This window comes from Eumetopias jubatus, unplaced genomic scaffold (genome assembly GCF_037043125.1).
Source record: "Eumetopias jubatus isolate StellerSeaLion01/CBP00866 unplaced genomic scaffold, mEumJub1_p1.0 scaffold_5, whole genome shotgun sequence".
In the NCBI taxonomy this organism is placed as follows: Eukaryota; Metazoa; Chordata; class Mammalia; order Carnivora; family Otariidae; genus Eumetopias; species Eumetopias jubatus.
Window position 1 is genome coordinate 21,253,850 of NW_028274811.1, and position 21,682 is coordinate 21,275,531.

Sequence of the window (21,682 nt, forward strand, 5' to 3'; positions counted from 1 at the left end):
AAAGAAATAAAGGCATCCAGACTAGGAAAAGAAGTGGTAAAACTATCTGCAGATGTCATGATTTCATAGGAAATCCTCAGGAATCTAAAAAAACAAAAACAAAACTTCTTCGATATCACTTACAGATGCATTAGAGTACCTAATTTTTCTCCAAAATCCTACCTGCAAGAAATTCTGGAAAATGGCATTTTTAGCTTTCCAGTTTCGGAAAGCAGAACTGGGAGGGTGGAATGGACATTGGGTGAGTTAATCCACAGTGAAGAGTTTTTCTCAGATGTTTGATGACTGTTGGATGTACCTTTATATTCAGGAATGGCTGTCAGAATCTGATGGAAAGCCATGTGCATGAGTGGGGCTTCTTGACCAAGCTTCACTGTGGGTGCAATGGCAGGATTATTTCATTGCGAACCCGCACTGTCAGTGTTTTTGTCTTTATGGGGTTTAGCTGCCCAGCTTACTGTAAGCTCAGGGAGGTTGAGAGGAGATATCAGCATCTGTACAAGTCCTCCGAGTTCCCCTATTTTTGGGTGTGTCATGTAACTGCCCTAAGATTCTGCTTACTTTCCTTAGAGAGTAAACCTTTCATCTTTTGCCATGGTGGATGAGGGTCTTTTGGCCCAGGAGCATGGAATGGAGTAGTTGTCTGCTTCTTAATAGATTTTCAGCTAGTTCTACTTAAGAGTTACCAAGGTATCTCTTGTTATCAACAGTATCTGTAGTATAAAGTAGGTTACTTCTCAGGTATCCCTGTTTCTGGCTTAGGATTCAGCGCTCTTGTGTTGGCCAAGCTCATTTTCACTCATTCATCCATGTTCAGCTTCCGCAATTTTGTCATTTCCTCTTTACTTTTTTCATTATGGATTTGTGCCTTCGCTGTTTTAGTTGGGTTTCTAGAAGGGGTAATAATGGAGTTGTGTTTAATGTGACATTTTTATCCAGAAGTTATATCACGTACTCTTGCAGCACTCTGTACTTTCTTCTTTTTCCTAGCACTCGTTGAGAAAGTTGCTGACAAATTTAATGTGTTAAGATAATTCTTTATGATTGATTTCCTTATGAGAGTGGAATCTCTTTGTGGATGGGGTTAGTGTCTGACTTTGTTTCCTTTTGTATCAGTACATTTTTCTAGCACTCTCTAGGCTCTGCTAAGATAATTATTGACTTAGTAATTACCATTTTTGTAGGAGGCTATTTTCCTATGAGATTGGGTTGCATGAAACCCATGGAGGAGCAGTAAAATAACTAATCATACTGTTAATTTCTAACTCATTATTCTGGCTTAATTTTCTTTGAAGTATTGATTACCTCTTCCATATATTAGTTTGTTTATTGTGTGCCTCTACCCACCAGAAAGTACCTTCCGTAAAAGCAGGGACACCCAGCATTCAAAATTAACATGCCTTTTATTATCTAGCCATGGTCCAGACTTTAAAAAAAAACAAAAAAACTTCAGTTTCAATTTTGTTCACTGCTGGTTTCTAAGCCCCCCAGATCAATGGTCTGGCACAGAGTTGTGGTTATCGGTTGTTTTTTTCCCCTAATAAGTCATTTTTTATTAGGATTTAAGCTCTAAGCGTGCCCTGTAAGCAAGCACAGAGGTAACTATATATACGAATCTGTTTTGTTCAAATAAATGGTTCTGTGGTCCATTTTAAGTCTTTAGTATTTTTCCTCATTATAATCTGATTTCATTTAGGGTTTGCCTGATTCTGATTAGGTTGTTGTAATTTGTTGACTGCTCAGTATATTGAATGAGTAGCAGAATTTTTTACCACCAGAAGTTATCCATTGCAGCTTTTGAGTTTGTGCAAAAGCATCTTAGTCTTTTTACTAGTGCCAGAGGAGACCCTTGTTAGTAGAAATTGTGATCATAGGACTTTCTAGAAATTTTGTGTGTTACATTTATTTTAATTGCAGGGAAATTCATTAAATTTCCTTAGTAAAAATTTTGTGGATCACATTCCTTTTTCCTTTGAAAGGGAAGATACTTTGGGGACAGAATTGAAGCTGGTGAATGAATGTTGGAGCAGATGCACATTTAATATGCATTTTGCATCCATTATTATGAAATAGTTTAGTTTTAAGACAGAAAGAAGGTTTGTGTTTGGGCTTAATAATCTAACCTTAAATTCAAAGTGAAGTTTATTTATTTATTTTTTTAAAGTGTGGACCATGGCTAGATAATAAAAGGCATGTTAATTTTGAATGCTGGGTGTGAAGAGAGCCTCAGAAGCTGGATTGATCGTCACTGGAATAATTGCTCTAGTGTTGAGTGGTGTTGAGCTGCCACCAGACAGCTGTTCAGAAGAACCTTATGGGACCTTGAAGCACAGAGTTCAGACAGCTGGGTCTGATCGCCTCGGCTCTCCACATAGAGTGGGTCTCTGCAGAGGGATTTAAAAATCCCTTGTTTTGTGGTTATGATTAGAAATAACAGTTTCATATAGAGTGATTTCTGTTGTGTTATCTGATTGCAGGTGAAGAACTAAATGGCTTTTCCCTTTCACTGCCTGTAATTTATTTGTTTTTTCTAAATAAGAATGTTATTTATTTCATACTGAAATGAAATGTTAGTGCTGAGTTAAGAAAGGCAGCTAGACAAAGAAAGGGTGTTGTTGGCATGGGGTTCTTGTGTTCCTTTTTCATTTTTCTTTATCGTCTCCTTTCCATCTAGGATATTACAATATGTACATTAGGGAAAAGTCTCAATCTGTATTTGTTGAGTGTCTATTCTTTTATAAGATGAACCTGACAATGTATAATAAGCTTCTAACAATTGCTAGGAAGTGATCTAAACAAGCAGAGGGTTGCATAGTATTTTGCTATAGAATATTACGAGTGGAATTTAAAACTGACTCGAGAGCGGTGTTTGGTTTCCTTAAGTTGTTCTTTTGCCTAACATGTTAAAGCAGTAATAAGAAACCCCACATACTTGTATTTCTATTTTTGATCTCTAGAAACATGAATATTCCTTTGTCTAGTTATTTTTTTTCAAATTTACAGCTTTTAAAATTCTATATTCTTAAGTCTATCAGTATTATAACTTGGATGGATTTCTCTAAGAACACACCTTTCCAACAGATTTTATTAGGCATTTATTGAACTCTTGTCTGCTCTTTGATATATACAGTATAATAATTGGTGAATTTCATGGAAACGACATTTAATATCCAGAAACGACTTTTATATACCTTTTTCTTAGGTCATTATTAGACCAACTAAGAGGTCATCTATAATTTAGGTCTTTTATTTTGAATTGCTTAATGTAACTCTTTGTACTTCTATTTCTGTAATATTTCAATCAAGGAGCAAGGACAAAATTACTTGAGAAAATACTGAAAATGATGGCAGTTGTGAAAGAAGGAAACCAAACCCAAGCATGTGATAGATAGTTCCTGTCCTGAAAATGAACACAGATGCTTTGTAGGTGATACAGAGAAGCTGAGCTCCAGGATTTCTTCTGTAGTTATGCTATTGGCCAATCTAGACAGTTCATTCAGCTGAGCATTTGTGATATAAACTGACCTGTGTGACCAATGAAACGTTAACAGAAGGGCAGTAATTTGCCATTACTTAATTAAACTATTTTGTAATAAGTTTCAGATTATGTTCCAAGTATGTGTCCCTCTAAGTTTACTTTTTGATTTCTGTTCCATACTAGTTACTTGTTCCCTGTTTAAGTGGCTCATCAGTTTTTTTCAAGTGTTTCTACAATAACAATATACTTATTCATTTTTAAGTAGTTACTGTCATATGCTTACTAGGTCTTGAGTGATTTTCTCTGTGTTATGTATATGTAGTATGACTTTATTTAAAATGTGCTCTGGGGCGCCTGGGTGGCTCAGTTGGTTAAGCGTCTGACGCCTTCCACTCAGGTCTTGATCCTGGGGTTGTGGTATCAGCCGGGTATCGTGCTCCCTGCTCAGTGGGCAGCCTGCTTCTCCCTCTGTCTTTGCCACTCTCTTGCTTTCTCTCAAATAAATAAATAAATAAATAAATAATAAAATCTTAATAAAATAAAATATGCTCTACATTTATTACCTAGTAATGATGTGTTTCCCCTAAGAGCTACATTGAGCATTCATTTTCTTTTTTTTTAAATTTTTTATTGTTATGTTAATCACCATACATTACATCATTAGTTCTTGATGTAGTGTTCTATGATTCATTGTTTGTGCATAACACCCAGTGCTCCACGCAGAACGTGCCCTCCTTAATACCCATCACCAGGCTAACTCATCCCCCCACCCCCCTCCCCTCTAGAACCCTCAGTTTGTTTTTCAGAGTCCATCGTCTCTCATGGTTCGTCTCCCCCTCCGACTTACTCCCCTTCATTCTTCCCCTCCTGCTATCTTCTTCCTTTTCTTTTTTCTTAACATATCTGAGCATTCATTTTCTAGTGGTTCTGTAATCGAGTACATTTTTGCATCTCCCATTTCTTTATTGGTGGGGCTTGTCGGCGTTGGGTACACTTAGGCAAATGAAGGATACTCAAGGAATAGGAGACTTGTCCAAATGGAAGAGGTAGTGCAGATATCTAAGCAAGTTCCAGCACTGAGTTCCAGAGCCAGGTAGTTCAGTGCAGAACCCAGGCTTGAAATTATAATCCTTAAGACAAGTCAAGGTCAAAGAGGTGGTAGGCTGGAATACCAAGATGGAGAAAGCAGTGAAGTACAGGGTGTTGCTGGTTGTAGGGAGTGGTCAGGAGTAATTCAGAAAGTGGCAATTAAGCAGTTGTATTTAGGTTAGCCCTGTAGGCCTCAGGAGGTTCTAGGGATGGGTCCCAAAGGTTAGTGGTACTAGGTTCTTTTGAGAAAGTACATCCATGTTCTATCCTCCAAGTTATGGCTGTTACTCTTGAGTCACTACTATAGAATGTTAACAGAAATGTAAGTATATCCTCTCACACTGATTATTTTTTTAATGGTCAGATATTTGGGGGCGCCTGGGTGGCTTAGTCGTTAAGCGTCTGCCTTCGGCTCAGGTCATGATCCTGGGGTCCTGGGATCGAGCCCCGCATCCGGCTCCTTGCTCTGTGGGGAGCCTGCTTGTCCCTCTTCCACTCCCCCTGCCTGTGTTCCTCTCTCGCTGTGTCTCTCTCTGTCAAATAAATAAATAAAATCTTTATAAAAAATATAATGGTCAGATATTTGATTAGATCTGGTTACTTATTACTGGTGAAATTCAAATTTTCTTGAAATGAAAGCTAATTATTTTTATTAAGGGAGGCAATTCTCGATTAGAATGGAGTGTCAGTTACATTTTATAAAAGTTTTCTTGGTCGCATTTGGGGTTTCAGTTCTTCTGTAAGCATCTACTGTAAATGGGTATGTTTTCTGACTTACGTTCAGCAGTGTGAATATTTCTAGCGTTAGATTCACATGGTGAATAAAAATGAAAACACAGGTCTCTTTATCTGGAGGTGTGGGAATAGCTTAGGGTAGGTCAGCAACACTGAGCAAATCCAGTTAAGAAATACTGTCCAAGAAAAATGCCACCAACCCCTTAAGTGATAACTTCTGATAACTTTGGATTCCTAAGTTGCGCTTTCTTCCAGGGCATCGTCAAATGTGACTCTGTGCTTAGGTGGCGGCTGCAGCCAATTAATGTGTTGTGTATGTTTTAGGATGTCATTTCTGCAGGTGTCTGTACTTTGACCAAGTGCTGATAATTAGATCAAGACTTCCTGTGTCATATGTAATGAATGAACAATAATAATACAGTTAGAAAACTGTGACAAGATTATGTAACTTTCTGCATGGCCCCCAGGTGTCCTTGGTATTGGCAACTTATGTGCCATATAAAACTCATTGATTCATAGCTTATCAGACGGAGACTTGTGTGTAGTCTTAATTTTTTTATGGTAATTGGTAAGGTGATAAGGAGGGCATCTAGGTATGTGAATTTTAGAGATTATAGAAGTATCACAGTTATTTTTTTTCCTCTAGAAAAAACATATTTTATATAGCATAAAAAAGTGGAGTAACTTTCTGGGGAGTGTATGGGGGAATTTCTTCTAAGAATTTCCAAAATAGGGCACCTGGGTGGCTTAAGCCGGTTAAGCATCTGGCTTTGGCTCAGGTCATAATCCTAGGGCGGGGAGTCTGCTTCTCCCTCTGTCTGACGCTCCCCCTGCTTGTGCTCTCTCTCTCTGACAAATAAATAAATAAAATCTTAAAAAAAAAACAAAAAACCCCCCAAAAAACCAATTTCCAAAATAGTCATTGTCTACAGGTTGTCTCTGTGGAAGATCGAGGATAGTAATACATGGTCCTTGCCCTGAAACAGTTCTGTCACTTGAGGTAGCTCAGTACATCCGCAAACGTGGGTTTGTATGAAAAGTGTAAGAGAAGTATGTGCAAGGTGCAGAGGTAGTAATGTAACTGTCTTCCTCTTCCTTCCCCTCTGGAGCCAGAGCACATAAAGTTAGCTTTCGTTTGCAATTTTAAGGACATTTTCAACTTCTGATTTCTATCTGCCTACTTTGTTTGCTGTGTGATGTGAAAGAGCTTTAAGAAAGAATTTATAATAGAATAACTTATATTTTTACAGATTAACAGTTGCATAAGCAACTAAGAACTTGACATCAAGTTTCAACTGGTACCATTGGGTGGCTCAAGGTACCATAAATTAATAGCATATCCTACTCTCATTCCCTTTACTCCATCACTTCTTGGTCTTTTTTTTTTTTTTAAGTAGACTCCATGACCACTGTGGGGCTTAAATCCATTACCCTGATACCAGGAGTCGGTTGCTCTACCGACTAAGCCAGCCAGGCACCCCCACCACTCCTTGGTCGTATTTGGTCTTGATTGTTGTTGTTGAAGAAATAACCATGTTCTAGTTATGTAGGTGCACCCTCTTAATTTTGGCTTCTTGTATTTCCTCTCTTCTTCAAGATGTTGCATGGTATCTTTCGCTTGTGTTGTAACATTCTGAATTTTGAAATGTGCATGTTTTATTATTCATTAAATCAGTGATACCAAATAGAATATGCAATAGCCTCTAAAATTGATGTGGTTTTTAAAAAATTCTGTATCCTTCCTGGTGGGCTGTTTGGTTTCTGGGAAGCACAGGTTGACCTTCTTGCCAGGAGGTACCACATTTGGAAGCACCACATTATGATCTGAGATTTAAATATTGGAAAGTGGTGTAGTAGAATTTTTTTTTTAAGGTTTTATTTATTTATTTGACAGAAAGACAGCCAGAGAGTGCACACAAGCAGGGGGAGTGGGAGAGGGAGAAGCAGGCTTCCCACAGAGCAGGGAGTCCGATGCGGGGCTCGATCCCAGGATCCTGGGATCATGACCTGAGCTGAAGGCAGACGCTTAACGACTGAGCCACCCAGGTGCCCCTAGTAGAATTTTTTGTACTTAACTTTTGTTAAGTAATTTTAAGCCAGTAGCTTTTGTGAATATTGTGTAGTACTCTGTGAAATATGATTTTGTTTTAAATCATATGTTTTATGACATGTATTCCTGCCCAGCTCTGCTCATTTATGTAGTGGGACAAAATTGTTCCTCACAAGCATTGATTCTGTTCTAATGAGTTCCCAGCCTTAGAAGCCAGCCCTTGTATGAACTGGACATTTTTGTTATAAATTAATGACTCTATGGGATTGCCTTTTTTTTTTTAACAGCTCATTTCTCCCCTCCTCCTAAACCATCTCCAGTGAAAGGATGCCATCTTGTGGTTTTGAAAAATACAGGATTTAAGAAAAAAAAATGACTGATAGGACTGCTGAGATTTTATGTATATAGTTGTTTTATGATGCCAAAACGAGTAAGAGATGAATACTATTAATTCTTCTCTTTAAATTATATGTGCTCATCCTTTGGACAGTATTTTTCTTCATTTTATTTGGATAGTAAAAGATTATTTTGAAAATTCCTGTTAACTGAGAGTTCCTCTTCTAGTGCATTCTCAATCATCAGTTGTAGAAATGCTCTTCTACAATAGCAGTTTTAATTAAGAATTGTTACTGAGATTTTTGGTATTAAGGCTCTCCCAGTGCCACTAACTAATGATAACAATTGTTTGGAATGAAAAAAATACTGTCCTTTAAACAATTATTTGTTTAAAGAATTATTTGACAAAATATATCCAAAGGAAACTTCATTCTATAGTATAGAACTACATTTAATAAAAAGTGATATTTTATTTTTGTTTGTTTATTTAAAGATTTATTTACTTGAGAGAGCTCGCATGCACAGGTTGGGGGAGGGGCAGAGGGCGAGAGAAAGAATTTCCAGCAGACTCCCTGCTAAGTGCAGAGCTCAGCACAGGGCTCCATCTCCCAACCCTGAGATCATGACCTGAGCCGAATCGGATGCTTAACTGACTGAGTCACCCAGAGGCCCCCAAAAGTGGTATTTTAGAAGACAAAGAAACCTCAATTCAAACCTCATTTTTGTAGTTAATAGTATAAACAAATGATTTTTCCTCAAGATATTAGGAAGGCCCTTATTTGTAAGTTAGAGAAATCTTAAAATAACTTCTTATGTAAGAAATAGAATGTATTTTGCAAGCTTGGGATCAGTGAGTTCTTATGTAATATTAAGGGAGCTTATATAAAATAAAACAGAAACAGACTCAAATACAGAGAACAAATATGGTTGCCAGAGGGGTTCTGGTTGGGTACAATACGCGAAGGAGATTAAGAGGTACAAACTTCCGGCTGTAGATAAGTCACGGGATATAAAGTACAGTAGAGGAAATATGCTCAATGATACTGTAATACCTTTGTAGGGTGACAAATGCTAACTGCATTTATCATGGTAATAACCATCTTGTAAATGTATATAAATGTCAGATTGCTAATATAATACTGTATATGAACTACAAGTAATTCTACACGATAGAAGTCTACATTCTATACAAAGAAGAATACTAAATTATTCAAGAATTTCTACATGATATATCAAGTCATAAAATTGCTTTTTAAAATAACTTCATTTTCACTTATTTAATCTCATTTTGTATCTTGATTTATGTCTCCTGTACATCTTGGTTTATAACATTGTATTTTAAAATAATAAATTTCCATTTCTTCCTAAACATTTCTTACTGAAACATGTAGTGAGTATCTCTTTATAGAACCAAGAAGGGCATATGTTCTTACTCAGAGACCACCAGAATTTTGGAACATTGGCCCAGTAGACATCTTTGATCTAGATTCATTAGTAATCATGAAAGGGCCCCTGGGTGGCTCAGATGGTTAAGCGTCTGCCTTCGGCTCAGGTCATGATCCCAGAGTCCTGGGATCGAGTCCCGCATCGGGCTCCCTGCTCCTTGGGAGCCTGCTTCTCCCTCTGCCTCTCTCTCTCTCTCTCTCTCTCTCTCTCATAAATAAATAAATAAAATCTTTAGGGGAAAAAAAAGGGAAATCATTGAAGGATAAAGTTGTTATCCACCAAAACTCTAGATTTAATGCTCCCGAATTGCTCCTGTAATTTTAGATTATGGTAGCCTTTATTTAAACTACATCTTCTTTTGTTTCTCCTTCGGCAGGGAGGGAGAAGGCTTCAAGTCAGGGGTATAATTTGATGTCTTGCACTTTTTCAAATGTCTTACAGTTATGCTAAGAAAGAATCAGATCTTAATGGAGCCCAGATGAAGCTTCGAGAATATGAAGCCGCACTGAATTCTAAAGATGCAGCTCTGGCCACTGCACTTGGTGACAAAAAAAGTTTAGAGGGAGATTTGGAGGATCTGAAGGATCAGATTTCCCAGGTAAGGCAAACTCTGGTATTGAGCCGTGTTGGGAGGTTAATTGCCCCATCTAACTGGGTTGATTGATTTGATTTTTGAATTAATTTTAAAATTTTTTATTTAAAAAAATTTTTAAATTTTTTATAGCTTCCCTGAAGGGTAGTTTTGAGGCAGTAACATGCAAAGCATCTTCACCTCTCAGTCATTTTATCTGGGTCATGCAGATCTTACTGCTGCTCTTCTTCCTTTCTCTTGTGTTTATGCTCATTCTGTCTTCCTCTCAAAACCTATTTCTTTACTGTACCAAAATGTAAGAAAAGAAAGGAAAAGAAAAAGTCATACCATTGCTCTACATACAGGAAAAAATGAAAGTGGTAGCTAAAATCCTTGGTGGGTCTTTTTTCATTACCTGTTGCCATTTACCAGATCTGAGAGATGTTTTTGTGTGGCACTCTTGGTGGGACCAGCATTTGGACACACAGTTCTGTGATAAAGGTTGTAATAAGAGACTCTCATACACTGATAAAAGAAACAAGATAAAAGATACCGAAATTTTAATTCTTGATTTGATTCTTTCCATAGGTGTCTCTTAAATTCATTACTAAATAACTGGTATGTGATTTTTATCAATTCTTTCTCCGTGTATTAGTTGGAAGCCTCCTTAGCTGCTGCCAAAAAACAGTTAGCAGATGAAACTTTACTTAAAGTGGATTTAGAGAATCGCTGTCAGAGCCTTACTGAGGACCTGGAGTTCCGTAAAAACATGTATGAGGAGGTAACTATATAATTTTATTTTTTTAAGGAGTGGAGGGATCTTAAATGCTTTGTTATAACTATGTATGTAAAAACTGGAAGAAATTTTATAGGTAAATTATTCAAGGTACTGCTGCTAAAAGGTTGTATACAAGAACTCAGGCTCTTATAATAAACAGATATGATTTCACTTTAATTCCTAAGGGCTTGGTCATAGCACTTAATTACTCTCAACCTGCTTGAGCATTTGTATTAGTTGTCTATTGCTGCCTAATAAATTACTCTAAAATTTACCAACTTAAAACCACAAATCTTTATTATCTCACAATTTCTGAAGGTCAGGAATCTGAGAGCTGCCTAACTGCATGGATATGTTTTAGGGTCTCTCATGAGGTTGCAGTCAGGCTTTCAACCTGGACTGGAGGAACTGCCTCTGAGCTCATTCACAGATTGTTGGTATGAAGAACCAATTCATCGTAGGCTTCTCCATGGGGCTGCTCATGATACGGCTTTCCTGAAGAAAGAGTGATGAGAGAGAGAGAACACAAGACAGAAGCTTCATTACCTTCTCTAACCTTTTTTTTTTTTTAAGATTTTATTTATTTATTTGAGAGAGAATGAGATAAGAGAGCATGAGAGGGGGGAGGGTCAGAGGGAGAAGCAGACCCCCCGCTGAGCAGGGAGCCCGATGCGGGACTCAATCCCGGGACTCCAGGATCATGACCTGAGCCGAAGGCAGTCGCTTGACCACCTGAGCCACCCAGGCCCCCTTCTCTAACTTTCTAACCCCAGAAGGGATGTACTGGCACTCGCTGTCACAGACCAGCCGTGATGCACTGTGGGAGGGGATTCTATGAGGGCGTGGCTGTCAGGAGGGAGCCATCATTGGGGGCCACCTTGAAGGCAGGCTGCCCACAGCATTTCTAGTTACATATGTATATTTTAAAATATCATTCACACGCCTTAGCCTCTGTGGTCAAGCCTTGGCAGGTAGCAGCTGTTGCCAAAAAACAAGTAATAAAATTGAAAAACGGGGAATGTATATTTTCTCAAGATTGAAGAGGATTGGAATTAACCCAGGGTATGGAACCTGCAGTTAAATACTTAAATGATTTTAGAAGTAATATAATTTTGAAAACAGCAACTAACAATGATTTAAAAAATGGGGAATTATTATAGAACTTAACATTTTTTTTTGTTAATTGGTGAAAAAAATAAAGTAGAAATTTGACTTTTTATAACTACATGCTATTAAAACATGTAGGTATTGGGGCATAGTGCACTCACTGGACAAACAGACTTTGGACAACTCTCGAGTCATTTATTTAAAAATGAAATAACCAATACCTGCTCTTTTCTCTTGGAGGAGTAGTGATGATCAAAGTGAAATATTTTGTGCAGAAGTTCTTGAAGTATAGTGAATGCTATCACATAATTGTTAACTACAGTTTTGCTTTATAAATGGAGACATTTTTATATTAAGTTGATTTACATTTTTGTTTTGTTTTGATAAAATTGCCTGTGATATATATCATTACTTAGTTTTTATGCTGTGTGTGGACTCCTATATCTTTAAACCAAGTGTAGGGTATTTTTTTGTTTGCAAGTCACTGATTCTATATAAAGTAATAAAAATGGCACCAGCAAAAAGTAATTGAGTATTTTTAGGTTGCGTAGCATCTTTGAATATTTTGGTGTTTGCCTTTTTGAGAATGAACTTAAAATATTCCTTTTTTTTTTTAACATAGAGGATATGATTCTCGTCAATAAATATACTTCAATTCCTTAATATGAACAGTTAAGGGGGTGAGAAAGAGGAAGAAGAAAAACAGGAAGAGGAGGAAAGGAGGTAGACAAAGGGCAAAATCATTAGTAGGTGCTCAGTATTTGTTGAAATAAACCTTTTATTTGCATGATTTACATGTCGTTTGCTTCATTAAATATCTGTAAGCCCTGGGAGGTTAGTAACAGAACTGGAATTTGAACGCTGGTTTTTGGATTCTGTCAAGTGCATTTTCCTCTGCAGTGAGCAGTTAAAAGAAAGATGAAGGAATGCCTAGGGAGCCATATGCAGGAAGATGCAGAAACAAACATCAGTGGGTTATATCCCCCTCTTGTGGGCTCTTTAATTATTGCCCATTAAAGACATGCATTTTCAGAGCTAGAATCTGGAATGGAAATTTTACTCTTGGACTTGTGTTCCTAGCCATTTTAGTTTTGGGTAGTTTCTTAAAACATAAATTGAAGGATTATGCCTACTATTTCTGTTCTTTAATAGTGAATGGTCATATGTACTTAAGAGAGTAAAGTAATATTGGTAATAAGTTTTCATATCAATTGATATTGATACCTTAGCACCAGCTGTTAAAATACTGCACATAAATTAGCTTGCTCTGCCTATTGCATCTTAGTATGTTTAAGAAAATAGTTTTATTAAGCTTAAATCTTCTAGTTAGTTGTCCTGAGTGGCAAGTTTAACTTTTCATGGGCATTTTTTCCAGAGACATCCTTAGGATCATTATTACACCAGTTTAGAAAAATGATGACTGTTCAGTGTACATAGTTATCCATGATTTCATGGGTACTTCTGTAAGGCTTCCAGGCCATTTCTTGTCTTGAGAGAAATACGTAGCTATGCGACTGATAAGAAACATAAAAATCTTAGGGCTTTAGGTGCTACCCCTGCTTCTGTCATTGGTTCCATCTCAAAAATCTTCTCATTTGAAAACAAAGGCAAAAATTGGTCTGTTCACATGCCTGCTCTAGGACAGACCCGGGGAGGTGAGTTAGAACACGTCAAATGGCCCTGATGTCATGCAGACTTGTATCAGGGCAGCCACGGTAGGTAACTTGGTTTTCTGTTATTTTTCCCCCCAGGAGATCAATGAGACCAGAAGGAAGCATGAAACCCGCTTGGTAGAGGTGGATTCTGGACGTCAGATTGAGTATGAGTACAAGCTGGCTCAGGCCCTGCATGAGATGCGAGAACAGCACGATGCCCAAGTGAAGCTGTACAAGGAGGAGCTAGAGCAGACTTACCATGCCAAAGTGAGTGGTCTCCCTGAGCGCCAGGAACCCTTCCCGCGCTCACCCGCAAGAGTGTGACTTGGTGTCCACTTGCTTCCAGTTTTCTTTAATGAGTTCGCCTAGAGTCTCTGAAAATAGAAAATGGACTTTAAAAAAATTTTCTGTAAAGTAAATGTTACTAGAAATTATTCAAAGAAAGTAGGGTTATTTCACTCTTATCAGAGGTAAGGGTTTCCCTTTTTGTCCGATTGGTCGCTGTGCCATGTCACAGTAGTTAAACCCAAGCCTCTGAAAACACTTCTCTTGCCATGGCACGTTGTAGTCGTGCTGTCCCGCACACCCAGTTAGTGGTGGGTGCCAGACCGCGCCTCATCTGACTCCCGTGGTGTCATTGCACAAAGCTTGTGAGCACCACACTTCAGGCTTTTTTGAACAGAGGCCAAGTGGGAAGTCTCTGATATTTCTTCCTCTGCCACTTTGTTCATTTAAAATATATTCTAGGGACTTCCCACGTGTGTACATGCAGATCATGCAAAAATCTAACACCAACGAGTACAGGCTTTCCTAGTAAACGATTTTATCCCAGTGTGTTAAATGTGACATGATTTGATTAAAAAGAGTTTATCAGTGGAAGACTTAGAAAAATTAAGGTCATAGAGGTGTTGAAAATACTTTCTATTGAATGGCCTCAGACTGTTGATGTTGTGTTTAATCTTAACATTTTATGAATTAATTGGCTAGTGAAAGGGAGAGATCTTTGAAATCCTACCCTGAATTATCTAACACTTACTTAGTGCTAGGCATTGTGCTGGGCAGTGAAGGAGCTAAAGTCTAAGGGAGGATTGGTCAGTCACATAGCCTGGCCCCACAGAGAGCCAACAAATGTGCCTCGGACACATGCAGAATGGAATGTTAGGGGCATTTGGAGAATTAGGATGTTTCTATCTAAGGGGCTATTTTTTGCTCTGGAAAGAAGTGTTTCTATTTGGTGGGACATAATCTAAAATCTAACAGTACTTTCTGTTTTTGGCTTTATCTTCTGTAATTAGATTTGGTGGGTTAGAGATACGTGATGTTTATTTTCCTACAGACGTCACCCACAGTTAAGTTGCTCCTACCCCTTCTCCTTAGTTGCAGAATTATCTGACACGTTAGAGATATAATGGGTGCAATATTTAAGTCATAAACTTTGGAGAAAGACCCAGGTGTAGTACCATTGTTAAGCTCATGTACTGGGATTTGAGCCTCAAGTCAGAAAGACTTTAAAAGAGAATCTGTACCACGTCAGCAAACTTCATGATGCTTTTCCTGTTTCATCATCCAGTCACCAGCAGGGCTTAGGTTTGAGATGAAATGCCTTGAAATGAATCACACTTCCTTATTCATTTGTTTGAAGTCACTAGATAAGACTGACTATTGGTTTGTTTCTTTTAGCTGGAGAACGCCAGGCTGTCATCAGAGATGAATACTTCGACTGTCAACAGTGCCCGGGAAGAACTGATGGAAAGTCGTATGAGAATTGAGAGCCTTTCATCTCAGCTTTCAAATCTACAGAAGGAGGTAAGTAATAAGCCTCTTCCTCTAGAAAGAGTCTAAGTTGCAAGTGAAGGCCACCTTCCTCACTGTCGTCTCCCTGCTTTGCTCTGCCTGGTGTGCTTTGCTCTGCCTGATGTCACTTTTCAGAGAGCACAGTATTTTCCTGCACTCTGGTTGCCCAGTATTTTCCCAATGTTTTCAGGTTGCGTTGCATAAATGTTCTCTGAGCGCAACTGTTATTCCTAAATTAATAGATTACCCAGAGCTCAGGAGGTTAACATGCTGGCTTATTTCTGGGGCTTACCCCTGGACCCAGATTTCCTGACCCATCTTGCAGCCTCATCTGCAAACGGCGCTGTTCCTGACGTACTCCTTTTTCATCACATTGGGAAACCATAATAAGAAAAACATGCAAAAATTCTTTGTGAGTGGTAAATGCTTTGCTATTCTAGACAAATTCTCTTAGTGTTTGAACTCCTTACTAGTCAGGGTCATGGGAAGGTAGCATTAATTGCATATTAAGAATTTAGTAACTACTTCGGTCATCGGTACACCCGAGTGACAAATGATTGCATCGCTGGATGTGCCGACCGAGTGCCTGTGAGTATTTGATGGCACAGTCTAGGTGCAGCTTGGGCAGATGTGGACGCTGCTTAAAATCGGTTTCAGTCTAATGGTAGTGTTGATGTGGACACAAAGTACACAGACACCACCTAAGTACTCAGAAGGCTTTCCTAATCTACTGCTCACCTTAATTACTTGGGAAGAATCTCCAGCTTCCTTTTCCCTTGAGGGAGATTTTTGTTGTTCTAAATTTTCTGTGTAAGAATAAATTTTACTGTTGGATTCTATTGGCTAGTATTTTGTTGAGAATTTTTGCATCCATTTCATCAGGGATGTTGGTCTGTAATTCTCCTTTTCGTTGGGGTCTTTGTCTGATTTGGGGATCAAGGTAATTCTGGCTTCATAAAATGAGTTTGGAAGTTTTCCTTCCATTTCTATTTTTTGGAACAGTTTCAGAAGAATAGGTATTAATTCTTTAAATGTTTGGTAGAATTCCCCTGGGAAGCCATCTGGCCCTGGGCTCTTTGTTGGGAGATTTTTGATTACTGCCTCAATTTCCTTAGTGGTTATGGGTCTGTTCAGCTTTTCTATTTCTTCCTGGTTCAGTTTTGGTAGTTTATACATCTCTAGGAATGCATTCATTTCTTCCAGATTATTTTATTTGCTGGAATATCGTTGCTCATAATATGTTCTTATAATTGTTCATATTTCTTTGGTGTTGGTTGTGATCTCTCCTCTTTATTCATGATTTTATTTATTTGGGTCATTTTTCTTTTTGAATGGAGCACTGGGTGTTATCTGCAAACAATGAATCATGGAACACTACGTTAAAAAGTAATGATGTAATGTATGGTGATTAACATAACATAATAAAATAAGCTCTTTTTTTATTTTTGGTAAAATGTTTTTCTGATTATAAAACTGAAGACAGTGTAGGAATTTAGAAAACAAGGCAGACATTGAAGTGCATAAAAATAGGGTAATGTAAACAAAATTAAAATAGAAGCTTTTATATTGCCTATCACGTGTACTTTATTATTTGTAACATAATTTAAAAGATTATTTTAGATGTATTTTGTCCTGATAGTATTTTGAAGTTTTCATATAGCACTAGAGCTGGGAAGGATCTTTGGAGTTCACTTAGGCACAGACCTAGGTGAGTATAATTACTTGCCGAGAAGCTCCAGGTTGATAGATGGGTTTCTCTCTTACCTGCCAGTTTTTCCCTTTACCCCTCACTCTCTTCAAAGATCATCTTTTTTCTATTGCACCTTTCTAAAAAAGAGGCACCTGTGTTCTTACTCTGAGTTGACATTTACTGTTCTTCTCCATTTAATAAATCATACTCTAGTTATCTCCTTTCCTTCAATTTCCCGTGTCCCTACCTTTTTTTTTCTTTTTATTTTTTTTGGCTGCTGCATATTCCCCTTGATGATGCGAGGTGTAGAGGTTTTACAGACTGGGGTGGGGGGGTGGCGGGGGGCGGTCTGAGACTTGCCTGCAGTTAGATAGTGAGAGGCTGGGAAACTCGGTAGCCACGTTCCCTGACTCAGGTTCAGGGCTGTTTCCCTGTTGGCTTGTAGCTTCTCTTCCCATCCTTGCAAGTTTTTCTGATTAACTTCTGGTTAGTGGTATTTAAGCAATGTTAGGTGGGGCCTTGGGGGTTTCCAGGAGCTAAGACCTTATGAAATAGGAGAAGCACCTTCTTCAGCCAGAGTAGTTTTAAATTTCCCTATCTTTGGGGAGCTGGGGGGAGGGGGGTGTCCTTTCCTCTATTCATTACTGATACCAGATTTTATGATAAATAATATATCTTGAGGAGTATCTTCATTAGTTGATAAACTTCAGCCTCTTAGATCATGAAAAAGAAAAAAGCCACCCCTCTCGATATTACCCCATTGTGTATCTTAATAGCATTTGGTGTTGGGTCATACCAGCTTCATCATGCTGCCTCTTAGGACATACAGTTTCCTTTTGGTTATGTGACTCACATTAGTGAAGTACTTCTTCAACTTTATTTAAAATAGACATAACCTTGGGGCACCTGGCTGGCTCAGTCGGTAGAGTGTGTGACTCTTGATCTCAGGGTTGGAAGTTCGAGCCCCATGTTCGGTATAGAGTTTACTTTAAAAATAAAAAAAAAATCTTAAAAATAAATAAATAAAAAATTTAAAAAAATAAAATTGGCGTAGTCTTTAAAATGCTGACTCCAGAAAACATTTTTTAATAATATAGAGATGGTAGCAGTATAATGTTTTGGAGTTAGGAATTTCATATATTGCTTATAGCATTTCTGTTATTTCTGTCTGGCCAAATTAATTGGTTGGTCACAGTCTGTTTGGCTTGCAGAAGATTCTTCACAGGCACTTTGAAAGCACCTCTGAGTTTTGTTTTTCTAACACCCAAACTGGAAACTTCTATTGTAGCTACACCATAATAAACTAGTACAATTATGTTACTTACTATAAAATAAGAAAACCAGGACTATCAAGTCAGTTATAAGATACTTCAGAGTGAGAGGTAGGATCTTACAGATAACTAGTTAGACCTCTTCATTTTTCAGGTGTGACACTGGCTTAGTGAGGTTAGTTACAGTCTTCCCAGAGTCTCAGAGGTACTTGTTGGCAGACTCAGGAAGAAGGGTCTAGGTCTGTCTCTCACGTCCTGTTCTTTGTATTTTCGCTACATAACAGGTGTATTGAATGTACTGAAAATACAGTTCAGATATTTCTAAATGAGTCACAGTAACTTTAAAACTTTTTTTATACCTAAATTTTGTTTTTCTCCACTTTCAGAACTCTTTAACGTCAGAGGTAGGCAAAGAGACGTTTTGGGGTTTACAAATCTAGGCTCAGATGTTACCTCCGAATCTTGGGTACTTCATGCCTTTCATCAACTCTCCTTTAGATTCCACCTTGTTGCTCCTTCTGTCTACCTCCCACATCAGAAATACAGTGGAGAGGTTGATTGAAGGAGAAGCATTTGAACTTAAATTTTATTAGAAGCCTGTGAGGGAAAAAAAATGGATTTCTTAGTTTATAGCATGGTTTTTGCAAATGCAGTTTAAGGGCGAGTTCTTGAGGCAGGAATTATGTTTAGGATCACTCTTAAGATGAATGCCTGCTTCCGATATAGAGTGTCAGATGCTACTCTGTTTTTAATTGAGTGATTATTATTTTTTTTTTAAGATTTATTTATTTATTTGACAGAGACACAGCGAGAGAGGGAACACAAGCCAGGGGAGTGGGAGGAGGGAGAAGCAGGCTTCCCGCGGAGCAGGGAGCCCGACGCGGGGCTCGATCCCAGGACCCTGGGACCATGACCTGAGCCGAAGGCAGATGCCTAACGACTGAGCCACCCAGGCGCCCCTGAGTGATTATTTTTTAAATAACCTTTTTACTCTGACATAATCCTAGATTTACAGAAACATTAGAAAGACACTACGGCAGGTCCCCTGTCCCTCTCGAAGTTTTCCCCCATTTTAACCATCTTACGTTCTCATGGTGTATTTGTCAACATGAAGACACTACTTTTGGTACCTTACTATTAACTAGACCCTAGACTATTGGGATTTTACCACATGTTCAGTTGCTCTTGTTTTTCTTTATAGGGTATCACATGTCTCTCTAGTCGCCCCTGGTCTGACAGTTTCTCAGGCTTTCCTTGTTTTTTTATGACCTTGGGAGTCTTGAGAACTGGCAACTTACCTGTGTATTGTCCCTCAGTCTGGGTTTGTCTGGTGCTTTTCCCATGAGACTGGGGTTCTGGGTTTTAAGTAAGTGCCCTTCTTGACACGTTGTATCAGGGATCACAGGACACCCACAGGGCATCACTGGTGATACCTTCATCACTGGTGAAGGTAGTGTTTGCCAGGTTTTTCCATTGTCAAATCACCCTTTCTCTCTTTCCATACTCCGTTCTTGGAAAGCAGGTCACTGTGTCCAGCTCACTCTTGAGGGTTGAGGACAGGAAGTAAGCTCCACATCCTGAAGGGAATGTCTACATTTATTAAGTGGAATTCTCTGAAAGATTTGTCTCTTCTTTCTTACTTATTTATATTGTATTCATCCATTTGTTTATATTAGTTGGACTCATGGATATTTATTTTACACTTTGGGTTATAATTCAATACTACCTTCCTTTATTGGCTTAGGTGGTTCTGTCAGAATGCCTATTGTGTCCCCCCTTTTTTGAGCACTTCTTTATTTATAGTACTATAAGATGCTCCAGGCTCATCCTCTGTTTTCCTTGCCACAGCCCTGGAATCAGCCATTTGTCCACAGAGCCCTGGTTCTTTTTACTGGAGAGTGGTACATAGAATTTAAGATCTGGACGCCGAGTGCCTCACTGGTACTGGGGTGTCATTGCTTCTAGGCCCTCTTGTGGATGGAGCTAGGTAATATATGTGGATATGCCAAACCATGTTTACACACTCTCTGTAATTGTATCTCTGTCCACTTGTATTTATATTAAGCTAAACCCACGTTCATACAGATGTTTCTGACTAACCCCATACCACAGGGTTCATTTTTGGCTTTCTTGCTTGCTTATCTATCACTTTTCTCTTTGAGAGTGAAAACCCTGTTTTCTACCGTCCTGTTTACTTATTTGTTCATCCCGGGTATAGATGTAAAGTGCTTTCAAAATTTTTAAGCCATACCCCTGTGAGGAATACATGTACTAACTAGAGTACAGTGTTTCCGCACAGTGCAGATTCTCCTTTTGATATGTAGTCTTCCAGGTTTAATTTTTGCATTGTACATGCCCTTTCTCTCCTGCTCTGATGCTGCTGCCTGTGATTCTAAGGGCCTGAGCTATCCATCAGTCTTTTTGAGTTGATTACCTTTGTCATTTTCTGAGGCCACTGAGATGAATTCAGTCTTGGGAGAAACACGGAAGAGTAATTACCTAGTGAGACACAAGGTTTCTCAGATGAACTTTCTGGTCACAGGTTGTGTGATTTCTCACTTTTTATGTACCAAATACAAAGTTTCTGTGTTTACAGTAACATCTTACTGTAAATAGAGAACACTGTGTTGTATATGGTCTCTGTGTGCTGCCTGAGCACGAGCGCACAGCGGTTCTACAGGGACACTGTCCCTGAGCTACTGGCATCCCTTCCTGTGGTTTCCGAAGAGTCCTAGCAGTTCTCCACAACACCCTTTCACCTGCCCTTAGGTTTCTTTAGTCAGCGTGTTTCATTTTTAGTTAATTTATACTTTTGAGTGAAATGGATTGTAGGGGGCTAGACTTGACTTTTATTAAAACTATAGCTTTTAAAATTTTGTTTTATTTGGCCAAATACAGAAAAATTATATGTACATTTATGACACTTGCATTTGATAAATTTATCTCTTTCTAAAGTCTTTTTATAAGCCAAAACTTTCCTGAAGTTGTATTTTGTGTTGGAGAAATTTTGGTTTTTAATTTCTTAAAATCTAAGTCTCTTTTGCATTCTAAAGATAGAGATTCCTTCAGGTTCTATTTGTTTTCCCGTCCAGGAAATGGTTTAAAAATAGCTGCTTTGTGTTAGTGTTGGAATGTTCCTCGAAAGTAAATGTGTTCCCTTGACTCTGAAGTCTAGAGCATGTTTGGAGAGGATTCAGGAGCTGGAGGACTTGCTTGCTAAAGAAAGAGACAACTCTCGGCGCATGCTGTCTGACAAAGAGCGGGAGATGGCGGAAATAAGGGATCAGATGCAGCAACAGCTGAACGATTATGAACAACTTCTCGATGTCAAGTTAGCCCTGGACATGGAAATCAGTGCTTACAGGAAGCTCCTAGAGGGCGAAGAGGAGAGGTAAGCGCCTCAGGTGTCCCTCTACCTCACAGTTTGCTTCTTGCCCCCACCCTTTTTATTTAAAGAGTAATAACTAGGGTTGGGCCTTTGCAAAAATTTTATTTTAACATTTAAGGCAATTTCAGGCAAAATAAAGTATTTTCTCTGTTATTTTTTAACATCTAGGTGTAGAGGTAAATAGATATGGATCATATTTCTACCAAAACAACAAAAAATATTGTTTAAGGAGTCTTATTAATATTATTTTAAATGCTGGACTGTTGTAAGATATGGAGTATTTTTCTTGAGCTT

General features: G+C 38.4%; 1 protein-coding gene across 1 annotated transcript in view; it reads left to right on the forward strand.

The window, feature by feature from the left end:
* The window catches only part of LMNB1 (lamin B1), a 52,217-nt gene that overhangs the window by 16,140 nt on the left and 14,395 nt on the right, over nt 1-21,682 (forward strand). The window contains exons 2-6 of the mRNA XM_028103587.2: nt 9,576-9,732; nt 10,361-10,486; nt 13,342-13,512; nt 14,926-15,051; nt 21,171-21,391. Coding sequence (XP_027959388.1) covers nt 9,576-9,732; nt 10,361-10,486; nt 13,342-13,512; nt 14,926-15,051; nt 21,171-21,391 — 801 coding nt within the window. The remainder of the gene's footprint in view (nt 1-9,575; nt 9,733-10,360; nt 10,487-13,341; nt 13,513-14,925; nt 15,052-21,170; nt 21,392-21,682) is intronic.